This window comes from Pipra filicauda, unplaced genomic scaffold (genome assembly GCF_003945595.2).
Source record: "Pipra filicauda isolate LSUMZ 115617 unplaced genomic scaffold, ASM394559v2 scaffold108_size2327098_pilon, whole genome shotgun sequence".
NCBI lineage: Eukaryota > Metazoa > Chordata > Aves > Passeriformes > Pipridae > Pipra > Pipra filicauda.
Window position 1 is genome coordinate 1,299,979 of NW_024103529.1, and position 12,833 is coordinate 1,312,811.

Genomic DNA, 12,833 nt, shown 5'->3' on the forward strand with positions numbered 1-12,833 from the left:
TAATACTAAGTCTAAGCCTAAGTTCATTTTTGGTTTGTCAAGAAGGAAGGAGGTTTAGACAAGAGTAATTAATTTTTATGATCCACCATGTAATTACTGGATGCACTTGAAAGTTTAGGATTTCTGTTAGGGATTACATTCCCTGAGGATACCATCTGTTCAGGAGTTTTGCTCATGAGTCTTTGTTCTTAGAAGTATAAGACTGACAGGAGTAGCTTCTAAGATTTTATACAAAAGAACAAAAAACACAACAAAAAACACAACTCTAGAGAGCAACAGCTAATGCCAGGTTTTGATGATGGATATCTAAAATGTTAATTATCTTCCAACAGGAAAAAATGTAGAACCTTAAGCTTCAGTGTGTAATACAGGTTTCATTGTGGGGTGGAAAGTGAAAAAAAGTGAGGTAGAGGGAGGAATAGGTGGGTGTAAGGGTCACAGATTACTAAAATAGTAATGTTGGTAAACATGAAATATGGTGTTAAGCATTAGGACTGCCTTTTATTTTGTATGAGTGGCTAACTGGATTGTACCCTTGAATAAAATGTCAGACTACTTATTTATTTTTCTTTTCCCCCTTCCTCTGTTTTACCTGAATACAGTGTCTGACCAATTGTTGGAGTTAGTAGTATTAAACAGCAAAAGGGAGAGAAGATTCTGAGGTGGTTTTAAGAGAGCAAGAGAACAAAGATCTGTGAGCTAGGTGTTGTACCAACCCTCCTTCCTGTTACATGCCTCCGGCCCTCTCTGGAAGAGGGCTCTCCATACTAGAAGCTGCAAATCAGAACTTTTGAGAGGTGTGCACAGAAAGAAAACTGCCTTGTTCCAAATTACTCTTCACGTTTTAACACCCTGCACCTAAGATTAAGACTTGCTCTGTTAAATGGAAACACTCTATCTGTGGGGGCATTCTTGAACATAAATTCATTGCCCCTTCTGCCCAGCAAAGGGGCTCATTTGTAGTAAATCTAATGGTAGTAGTATATGAAGAATGTGAAGTACGTTCTGGTAGCCTCACTGAGAAAATACATGCACAGTTGTAGCTGGTTTTGAGATTTTAACATTGCAGCAAGTGAAGTGTATCATTTACATAGTGACCAGCTGGGAGGGCAGTGGTTTTCTTCACTCTTGGGTCTGGTAGAGAGGGAGTTAATTTTCCCTGCAGCAGCCCTCGTAGTGCTTGGCTCCGTCTTGGCAGCTAGAATGGTGTTGATAACCAGTGTTTTGGCAACTGCATCAAGGCTGTCTCTTCAACATTCTCCCCTCAGTAGGCTGGGGGTGGGCAAAATCTTGGGAGGGGGCAAGATCTTGTTTGGGACAGCTGACCAAAGGGATATTCCAAACCATAGGAGTCTGTTCAGCAATAAAAGTTAAAGGATAAGGAAAGGGGGAGAGGGGCATTAATTCTTATGATGTTCCTATTCTGGAGCAATGTACTATGTGTACTGGAAGTCCCAGAAAGTGGATGATGTCATGTGCTGATGGGAAGTAGAAAGCAAATCTTTTGGGTTTGTTTGTTGTTCTTTTGGTTGGTTGGGTTTTCTTTCCCCATCTCCATGTGCCTTTTGCTTTTGTTTTATTAAACTGCCTTTATCTTCACCCACAAGGTTTTTTTACATCTGATTTTCTCTCCCCTCCCGCATCCTGCTAAGGAGGGGAAGTGATAGAGCAGCTTCATGGGCACCTGGTGTCCAGCCAAGGCCAACCCACCACAACTCTTACTCAGGAGACAAACAGAGGGAGAAAACAGGCACATAAAGGAGAGAGTGTCTGTGTGTTTGGTTTGACAGCTTAGTCTGCTGTTGCTTTTCCGGTGATTTTTAGGTAAGAAAACGGTAGTGTGGATATACACTGGAAATATAAAACTTGGGCTGACAAATTCCTGCTATGAGGACAAATACTTAATCTGGAGTAACTGTATCCTCAAATGGATTTTAATCGGTACTACACCTGTTTTTACCAGATGGTGGTGTCAAATGAATCTGTGTTTCTGAAGGCTTTGCACCTTTGTGTAACGTAAATAACACACACAGGCAACCATGGCATGCCCTAAAAATTCAAGTTTTACTTGACTTTTAAATAACCTGGACACGAGTATTGACACAGTCATCTATCAACCTCAATTTAAAATAAAGCACACAGTTGCTTCATGAATACTTAATGTACATAGAACATATGCATCACATTGATATGTTTATGTATGTTGTTTTCAAACATCTTTCTAGGGAGTTTTGAATTAAACAGACCTTCCCAAAAGAAAACACACTATTTATTCGGTTCATTATTCACCTGTATAAAGGTAATGGATTTGGCAACTTAAATGGTATTGACTTTTTTTTCCAACCAACATCTTCAATATAATGAACTTGTTTAGAATACAAGTTGCAAATGATGCTGGTAAATAGGTGCAGTGTAGAAAACAGCAGGTCAAGGGTAGCCCCTAATGAAAGAAACCAGCTAACTAAGCAAAGGAACCAATATGAGATATACAAAAATGCTTTTGTGTTGTGGTTGCAAACCCTCTTATTGTATAAAACACGTTTCACAAAAGGTTAATCTATGTTGTAGTTGTTGCTAATTATTGAGAGAGTTCTGTAACTTACCAGTGCTTAGCACTTATAGACGTCTCAGAAGAGATAAATGCAGAGGCACAAAGTTATATTTGTCAGCCTGAGATCAATTCAGCAGAATTAGGATGAGAATATCTCAAATATCAGTCCTTTTTGTCCAAACGAGTAGAGGTCTGTGTAGCATCAACCCCAGGGTACATTTTGCCTGACACAGTTATGCGGCTCGTGTCTTTTGCCTGACTCTTTACCTGACCCATCAGGAGGTACAAGCATTTTGGACTGACATCCAAACTGCAGATCTGAAAATCCATGCCTCTAGGCAGTGAAATCCCCAAGAGTGCTGGGGAAGGATAGCAACAGTGGAAAGGGCAAGGTGTAGCTCAGAGCTGTAAGAGGTCAGTCACTGGAGTAGTGCTGGTTTAGATCTACAAAGCACAGCTGTGACACAGTAAGTGCTTTCAGTGATTGATCACTTGTAGGTGTCTCACAACAATAAAAAAATCATAAAAAGGGTGCCTTTCCTCAAATGACAGGAGAAGAAGCTTGAAGGGAAAGGAGGCTCACACATATGGAAGAAATTCCCTTTTCTGTTCTATTAGCTGACAGTGACGTCCCAAGTTTTGCCTTGTTTTGGCACAGACAATGTGTAATACAGGCATTATATGCTTAATCTTTCCTTTGTGGATACAAAACTGTATTGTAGTGTCCTAGACTGACATTAGACTTGCTAAAACCTGCTTCCTACACAGTCTCATTGAAGAGAAGAAGGCTTTGTCCGTAAATTTCTCATTTAAATGCAAAAAAGTTGGCTTGATTACAAAACAATTCTCTGATGACTTGAGAATTGAAACTTTTCACTATTACACTAGACAGAAGCCTATTTTATGATGTAGTGGAGTAAGTAAAATGCCACACACTTGGCTGATGGTATCCAGCAATAACACACAAAAGCCCACAGGCAGATGACAACATACAGGAAAACATGAGATTGGATATAAACCTTAAAAGTAATTTTCTTCTTCATCAATATTTGAAGATTGACAAGATATGGACAGTATGTACAGATAATTCTCAAATAGTAACAACACATATCTGCTGAAATACATATTTGCTACTTGCCTGTGCCTGAGTAGGGATTGCCAACTAACGGTAATGATTTAGAAAGCAGCAAACTACAAGCAAGTGTATAATGCTGCAGCTTGGAACACCTTCTGGAAGAAACAAGGAGTGACTTTCATTGCAGACATTGTAACCAGTTCATATGTGGTTTGCCATATTTCAGTGGTCTTCTGAAAGACTGTGATGCTCTTGATTAAGCGATGGGCTTGTGGGGGTTTTTTTGGTGTTTTTTTGGGGGGGTTGGGGTGGGTTTTTTTCTTTTTGTTTTGTTTGTGCTTTTTTTAACTGTTGCTTGTGAGAATACTACACAAGATCATAAATAGATCCTAAAGGATTACTTTAAGTTGGAGCAATGACAATAAAACCATTTTACAGACTTAAAAAAAATGAGCGAATACTTTAAGGCAAGCCCAATGATGTTCTAGGATTAAATCTGTAGTAAATTCAGAAAATTCTGAAGAACCTCCATGATAACAGAATTTTTACCACAGAGGACTTTTCACTCTTTCCTTCCCTTAGATTTGTTCACTGAGGCTGAAGAAGCAGAACTGTCCAAAGTAAGTGATCAAAGAATAGTATTTATTGAGCAAATTCGTCTTCCCTGGTAGACTGCAGCATTTCCCAACCTGCGGACCAATCTATACTGTGATAGGAATACATGAACTGTACGGCTACTGCCATGGCTACCTGGCCACCTCAGACTATGAAACAAAAAAGGATCAAAAAATGAAGTGGAAAATAAAACACATCATACAAGGCTTCACTTACTAGTTTTGCTAGTTCAAATGTGTATGGGTAATCCCTTATGCTTACTCCAGTTCTCAAACAGTATTGCTTTCCTGACAGGGCTGCAGTTCCCTAGTACAGTGTTGCTCAGGCTACAAAACACAGGATCACTGTAATCACTGTAGGTCATGGGAGTTGAGTGTAAGGAGGATAGATGTAGAAAGGCACGAGCTACTAAGGCCATTTACAATGCTGTTTGACAAATTCAGTATTTCGTTTGAGGATTACACTCAGCAAAAATTACAAAAAAACAAAGACTTTGCTAAGCTGCTTAGAAGTTCGCAGCACCAGAAGGCTCATACATGTGCTGACTGTGGACAAATGGGAGGCAGAGGAATGACTTTCAGATATTTGTACAGAGTGATAGGACAAGAGAAGAGCCAGGCATCACTTCAGATACATACTGGCAGATAACCCACTCAATGTGCAGCATCATTGAAACTTAGTATTCCTACCATGACAATAGAAAAGAACAATTATAGTTATCATACCTGAAATACTGCCTTTGTCATTTTAACATAGTAGAAATGGCTCAGAGAAAAGTGACAGATTATTTTATATGATAGGAGATTAAGGCAGATTTTGCTAATCTAGTTAAAAACTAAAATTTAAAAAGGCTATTTCCTAGCTGTCTTAAATACTACTCCACAAGTTTCATTTAACCAGCACTTAAGTGCCTTGCTAAGCAGTACTTGATACAGTGGGTCAGTACATATTCTCCAGTTTGTTTCCAGTGTGCTTTACTATAAATTGGTAAATGTATTTCTACATTTCTACATGAACATGGAATGTTCAATTAAATAGTCCCTCTACATAAAAGGACATTCAAAATTTAGAACACTTAAAACTGCCAAGGGAAAGTAAATCTGTATCATCTATGGAACTCACTGCTGCAGAGTGTTACTGAGTCTGTTATTTTTGATTCAAAATTTGTAATAAAAATATGACATCTGTTATTGTGCTAGGCTAAAACAAACCAAGTAAGAGCTATCAGTCCTTATGTCTCAGGACATAAGTTGATCCCCATATGAAATCATGAAGTTAATTCTCCCCATATCACACTGTATTGCACAATCGACCAAAAATACGACTGTTTTACTTATCTTGAAGAATCTGGTCCTGATCATGTCAATTAACAGTCACTTTTTGGAACAAGGCTATTCACTTACATAGCAGACCATGAAGCCTGTTTTGTTGCAGCAATTTTTTTTTCTTTTTCTTTTTTTTTTTTTTTTGTTCATTTTTTGAAAATGTAACTGCTGATCATTCGGTTTTACTACGACTTTTCTTTTTGGTTGTCTACCAGGCAGCTTCTCCCCAATCAGTCACATCACTAGAATGTGAAATCCAGTCAGTGATAAAAGCATTGCTTGGTCTTCCCAGTAAGAAGGCTGCACTTCCAGGTGACCTGAAGAAATTACTACCATGTCGATGTCAGTTCCTTCCCTTGCACACATAAACAAATTCTCAGCTTCAAACACTAAAATCCATGCACCATCTTCAATACACCAGTCAAGTCTCCACCTTGAAGCGTGACACCTGTACAGTTTTTATGATCTTGGTGGTGGGCTTTCCATCAACATTATTAGGGGATGGCTGAGATGTTTCTTCTATTAGACTGTCTTTAGATCCGTTCAGTCTCTGAAAAGAACAAATTAAACATGTTGAAAAAGTTTTGAGGAATTTCAATACTGTATTTTGCCAACTGTCGCTATGAAAGCCTTAGGCTATGGATACAGCAATTTACATATATATATATACACACACACACACGCCACGAATATTGAAGTCTCTACATTTATTTGATCAAACAGAACATTTTCTCCCTCTTGCCTCCTGCCAGCTGCTGCCCCTCTGTGCTATACTGCCCATTCAGGAAATGCCATAATTAATTATTTGATATTTAGCAAAACACTGCAAGCAAAGACTCACAAGGAATTAATGGCCACTGTTGTGAGGGGGCCTGGGGCAGAAGGAAAAGAGAGCTGTTTATGGACACTGAACATTTTAACCTTAATTCCTCATAAGGCATGTATTTAAGCCACATGTTATTGGATAGGAATGGAAATAAGACAATGTGGATTTTGAACAGAACAAGTTACCTATTTCTACAGAGCATGTAAATGTGCTTAGCCTTAAGTAACCCAACTTCCCCATCACTGTTGGAGCAAGTCCTTACAGAAACATCAAGGACAGCTCATCTTTTTCAGTTTCCATCATATGCAGAAATTAGAAGTATCATTGAACTTAATTCCTATCAAAGAATAGGTATTGTGTTAACTAGCCTTAATGTGAAAAATACCTGTTTATTGTTTTAAAATCGTACAAGCTTAAATTATTCTAATTGCTTACAAGATAAAATAGGACATGTTTTGCTAGTTGTATTTTGTGCAGTTTCCACACTACATACAGTATCAGCATGCAGTTTTGGTATATCCACACGCTAGATGAACAGACTTGATGACTGATATGGGAAGTTAGGTATCTGGAATTCTCCCTTCCATGTTTTGGTTTTCCTTTTGCGTGCCCACCTGCAAGTTCTTTTGAACAGAATTCGCTTCTCACATTTGAAGCTCAACAAAACTATCAAAGAAGAGAGACAGAGTAGTATAATATATGATGAAAGATAGTGATTGCATCTAGAAAAGACATATTCTGTCCTTTTTAGATAACCTAATAACCTAAAAAAATATTCAGTATTTGAGGAGGGAAAAAAAAGAAAAGAAAAAGGAAAAGAAAAAAATGCTTCAAGCCCAAGCAACAAAACTCTACGAAGACCTCTAAAAGAGGTGAAAAAATGATAGCAGGTTGTGATTATATCTGCATCACAAGCCCATTTGCATAGTTTAAGAAGTTTTGAAATTAAGTTCTCCTTCTGTGAAGAGCAGAGTATCATCTTAAGAATGTATGAAACTCAAGCTGGAAAAGAGTTCTCCAGCAGCAGAAACAGATGTTCACAGGGGCATATGCTACAGAACTACATGTATTTTGAAATATCAAGAAACTGTAAATAAAATAAAAATGCAAAATTCAAGTGATACTGCTGCTGAAAAAAATCACAGCCAGCTTTACTTTTCAGTGAAAAACAAGACTTAATTTAAATAAAGCACTAAAGCCCCACTTCTCCCTCCAAAAAAAAAAAAAAAAGGAAAATTGAAAAGGATTTACAATTACTAACCTGTTGAGTCAACTGGATGCTGGGACCTTTCACATCTGAAGATCGTGTAACAGGCAGTGGAGGGACCAGATCAGTTTTAACACTGGAATTACGATACCACAAAATGGATATTGCTTTAATGAAGTAAAACATAAGTGTGCAGAAGAAGAATAATGAAACCAACTCAGACAGCTGCATAGATCTGAAAGGTTTGTCACCTGACTTTAGATATCTGAAAGCTATCATGCTGATCCTCAGTGGGCATCTACAGGGCACAGGCCACCCCATCCCTGTCTTCTCCTGGTCTACAGAAGCAGTCCAACTTCATGCAAGATCAGAGAACCTTAGAATGGTTTGGGGAAGGGACCTTAAACATCGTTTAGTTCCACGGGCAGGGACACCTTCCACTAGACCAGGTTTCTCCAAGCCCCGTCCAACCTGGCGTTGGACACTTCCAGGGATGGGACAGCCACAGCTTCTCTTGGCAACATGTGCCCACCACCTCAGAGTAAAGATGAGTCTCATTTGAAATCACGGATGAGCTACACCTCCTTCAGGGTGCTATCTAGCTAAAACTAGCCTTCCAGGTGGGTGACATCATCAGGAAACTGCTTTTTATATTTTTAAGGCCTTACTACAACTGAGAATGGGGCTGTCACTTTTCCATTCATCACTCCTCTTCAGTCTTTTAGGAAAGACTGATCCACTCATTGATGAAGAGAATTGTACTAGACTTCCTACAAAACAAATTACAGAGTTAATACAGATAATATCTTAACTCTATTAAGGATGAAGGAATCTGGAAGGCAACTCATGACTTCTCATGCCTTAGGCAACTTCATGACCTACCACTAAAGGTAAATACAGGTTTTATTTCAACTTTTTCAGTTTTTCCTCCTTCCAAGTGGATAAAGCCACTGTGGCCCAGAATAGACCAAAAATGGTTTTGTGGTTGTTTCATTCATGTGGCTCAGAAGACATAGTATTTAGAGGATTGCCTGAATCCTGTGCCACCTATCAGCCATATTTATGTTATTTCTAATCACCATGATCTTTGAATAGCTTTTGGGCTGCATTGCTAATAACCACATTCACATACTTCACTTCAGACAGGACAGATCTTTCACCATCAGAGCACTGGGACCGCCGATACTGACGGTAGCTTCGAGGGGAATGTGAATGCCTAATGCGGATCGGGTCACCTTGAGTCCTGAGAGAGACACAGAATTCACAGCAGTAGGTTAGTAAACCAGATCTTTGGCACAAAACATAAATTCAGCTGCAGACTGAGAGATTCTCCCATTTCTTATTAAAGTATAACAGATGGCTTATTGCACTGGCTGAATTTAAAAGGCTGATGCTTTTTTTAAAAAAGCCTGTACTTGGGATTCAATGCTTTAGAAGTGCAGAGATCACAAACTGGCATGCCCATATTTCAGCATGAAGTATAAATTAATGCATTTTTTACTAAAGTATCCTTAACATCAGCCTTTTCTGTTTAGTGGTGTTGTGGAAGCACATTATAATATAAACAGGGATGCTGTTTCTGCCACATGCAGCTGCACTGACACATGGTATCCCAAATGAGCAATTATCGCAGTGAAATAGGTGTTGGCTCTCAAGGAAATAGCTGTGCCCTGGAAGCTGCCCATGACAAGCCAGGAAGGGAGTTGCAGAGGTCAAACAGTGCCTTGTGAGCAGAGTAAATATTCAAAACAAAGAAAAAGTTTAGGAAATAAATAGATTTGCTTGTTTGCATCTAATTCTCTCTGATTCTGTAGTTTATAATATAAAAAATATCCGTGGATGGCATCGGGAGACATACAGAACATACAGAGATCTGACAGATTCACGAGTGTGTGGGAGAGAGAGAGAGAGATGAAGACAATTTTTTTCATGTTTTAAAAAGAGCAAATACTAGGTTTCAAGATTATTAAGTAACCTCATCCAACCCATTCTAGATGAGCATTTGGAGTAGATAAGAGCTCAGAGATTATGTGTAAACCCATTTCTCTTTCAATATGACAGAGTACACAGTAAAACAAGAAAAATGGGCTTTTACATTCACAAAGAAAAATCCTGACATAAACTCACTCTACTTTAGTGTATGGAATTTCTTTCAACTGCTCTTCAGATAGGCCAGATGGATCCACAAGTTCCTTCCTATAAAGGATAAGTAAAAAATGTAACAGCAACTATGAAGTGCAAAAATGTTCTTATTTTTATTAGTGGGCTTAAAAGATCTACTGAAACAAGCTGTTGTCAGCCCTGAAGATATCTTGACATCAAAACAGGAAACCTATTTAGAAATAAGGGTAACTTCACCTTGATTGCTTCAACCGTATGTTGCATCCTGTTACACCTTCCTCTCACCTCCCTGCAAATCTGATCTTGTTGCTTCACATTATGATGAACATTGTGTATCCTAAACAATTAATATGCTCAGGAATAACTAAATATCTGCCTAATGGGTAGTTCTGTAGCATATAGGGTCTCGTCCTAAAAGTGTCAGTATTACAAATAAAGATATTTTGGAAGCCACAGAAGAATAAATCTCTAAAACGAGATTCTTTAATAATTCATTTACATACAAAGGCCTTCTGTATTCAGTGCATTCAGTGATCTGCAGTATCTTCTACACACAGCAGGTCATTAACACACACATAATTTACTGTGGCATATAACTAAATGAGAATGTAATGCCTTATAGCCACAGTGCAGGGCATGTGAATAATTACATTAGAGGAAAACCAAGCATCTCCCAGACCCTACAAGGACTGTACTTACTGAATATGTTTCCACAGTTCTTCTTTAGCTTGTACATCTGGGCTTCTCCTATAAATATGAACAAAGACAACAGAGGTTGAACTGTGAAAACCATAACGTGAGATGTTGCTGTTCTAGTAACTTTTAACAGCAGAGACCCTGCACAGAAATCATGATTAATGTAATCTCAGAATCCACCAATGAGTTCCATTTTAAGGTTTCTTATCTCAGAAAACGCATTAAACTTCATTGCTTTATTTCAACTGTAATTTCTTGAACGACAGGCTCTCAATCACAATTCCAGTTCCACTAACCTACAGCAAGAGTATACATAAAATATAAACAACAGCAGAATTTCCCAAGCTAAATCATGCCTCACTACTGCCACCCCTTATTCCTCCAAGGAAAACATGTTTTGGAATAACACTTCAGTAAAAGGCCTTTAGAAATGTCCTGTGGCCCACAGAGACCTTTCTGGGCAGAAGGAGGGACTGGACACACAAGGCTGATGCACCAGTAATCCCTGGCCATTCCCAGTCAGCACCAGCTGCTTCACTGCAATCACAATTGCTTTCTGGTCATCTCCAAGAAGGGTTTCTGCTCACTTTATTTACATTTGCTATCCAGGATGAAAAAAACTCAAAGTCCAAAACAAAACAAAAAAACCAAACAATGAACAAATCAAACCAGCTATGCATATTTGTGCACACAAAGATTCTACTAAGCATTTAATTCACAGGTGAAGTACTTACCAAAAAAACCCTATTGCAGACATGGATACATGGTAAAGCAAGCCTAATGTCACATTTTCCACTGAATTATGGAGTATGCTGGTTCTAACTGGATCCCCTTTATTTTTACTTTTCTTATCTTTTTTTATTGAAGGGTTAGTACAAAACCACTGCTGATGTTGAAGCTGCACCTAGAATTCACCAAAACCCATTCAGAATAATACATAATACACAGTGCCAGGGGCTACATTTGCATGGAGAGATTAGATAACTGTTCATTGGCATTTTTATACATAAACTCAGTGTTGACAGTCACATGGTTCCACACCATCTAAGATGTGAGATGCAACTTTTAGACACATTCAGCACGTATAAATGCTCCCAGTTTCTCACAGGTTAAGTCTTACATTATGAGGTGATACAGCCTGCTTTCTTTTCCTTAAACAAAAGGGCCAATCATATTCAAAGATGCTTTTGGAATGATATAATCCAAATTTAGAGGAAGATCAAGGAGAACAGCAGAATTCTGCATTTTAGCATCTACTAAATTGGTTCTCCCTCAACCAGTGACAGAGTTGTATCAGAAATAATTCTAAACTTCTCTGTATCAACGTTTTCCTATTTCACCATTACTAATATTCAGCTTTTTGCCTGACTTGAGCCTAGGAATAATGTTCAGAGACATCTACACTGCCGTAAACATTTTACAGTTGATGTAAAGGCAGAGTATTTAGAGATGGTAATGTTTGGGGGTATTTTTTTGGATTTTACAGGTGCAGAAGTACTGGGAGATATTAGTTCACTGGTTTATAAATACCAGAAAGAGAACGAAGGATGAAAAACAACCTAGCATTTGTGTTTCCCTAGTAGGACTAAAATTAACTAATCCATAACCTTCTCAAGCTCCAAGGCAGTGATGGCTTTCCAGGCAGCATGACACATTCGCCCCGGTCCTTGAAGGACTGCTGTCCTTTCCAGCTCCTCAGGTCCTCATGATGGCAACAGCCACAGCCACAAGGGGCTGTTTAGTTTTCTCCAATTTTCACTTCTACCTCTCCTCCAGTTTTTCATTTATTTCGGCTTCTTACATCTGTCCACACTGTTTTTAACTCCCTGATGCAGTGTTTTGCCCTGCAGTGGCATTTAACAGCCTTTTTCACCCCTCAGTTTCAAACTGATTTCTCCTTCCACGAAACCTCTTGCTCACAAAATAGCAGCTGCAAACCCTGCATTCACCCTGGGGCTGGGAAGATAGGCATCCTCTTCTGAGGCTGAATAATCTGGCAGTGGGGGATGAGAAAACTCCCTGAAAATGCCAGCTTCTCCAGGGAGGCTTTGTAATGCTTACAAGCCCTAGTTTGCCTGAGGAAGCAGGCCTTAAGGTCAACCCCAAACCCAGGATCCACATGAAGCAGGGTATTGTCCACACCACTGACCTATTTGATCAGCTCATGGCTTTTACTCATTCATGGAAATACAGCAGTTCAGCATGTCACAAGTAACAACAAATACCATGTGAAGCCTCACCTACAGTAAAAAATATTAATTTCTCAGGCATCGTGGAGAGTGATGAAATAAAAAGTCATCTTCATTTCTTCATTTTCTAGGACCTGTGCCTGCTGCTTTCTGTGACCAGTTCCAAGCACTTTACTCTGTGATCTCTGCCACCTTCCCTTTGCCCATCCCTACAACTACACTAATAAG

General features: G+C 38.9%; 1 protein-coding gene across 4 annotated transcripts in view; it reads right to left on the minus strand.

Moving 5' to 3' along the window:
* Positions 1-2,042: 2,042 nt before the first annotated feature.
* EPB41L4A (erythrocyte membrane protein band 4.1 like 4A) overlaps positions 2,043-12,833 on the minus strand; it is a 134,987-nt gene continuing 124,196 nt past the window's right edge. For all 4 annotated transcript variants that reach the window (XM_027712588.2, XM_027712590.2, XM_039380765.1 and 1 more), the window contains 5 exons: positions 10,420-10,467; positions 9,727-9,795; positions 8,732-8,842; positions 7,654-7,735; positions 2,043-6,116 (listed from right to left, as the gene is read on the minus strand). In XM_027712588.2, the coding sequence (XP_027568389.1) occupies positions 5,988-6,116; positions 7,654-7,735; positions 8,732-8,842; positions 9,727-9,795; positions 10,420-10,467 (439 nt within the window). In that variant the 3' untranslated portion in view covers positions 2,043-5,987. The remainder of the gene's footprint in view (positions 6,117-7,653; positions 7,736-8,731; positions 8,843-9,726; positions 9,796-10,419; positions 10,468-12,833) is intronic.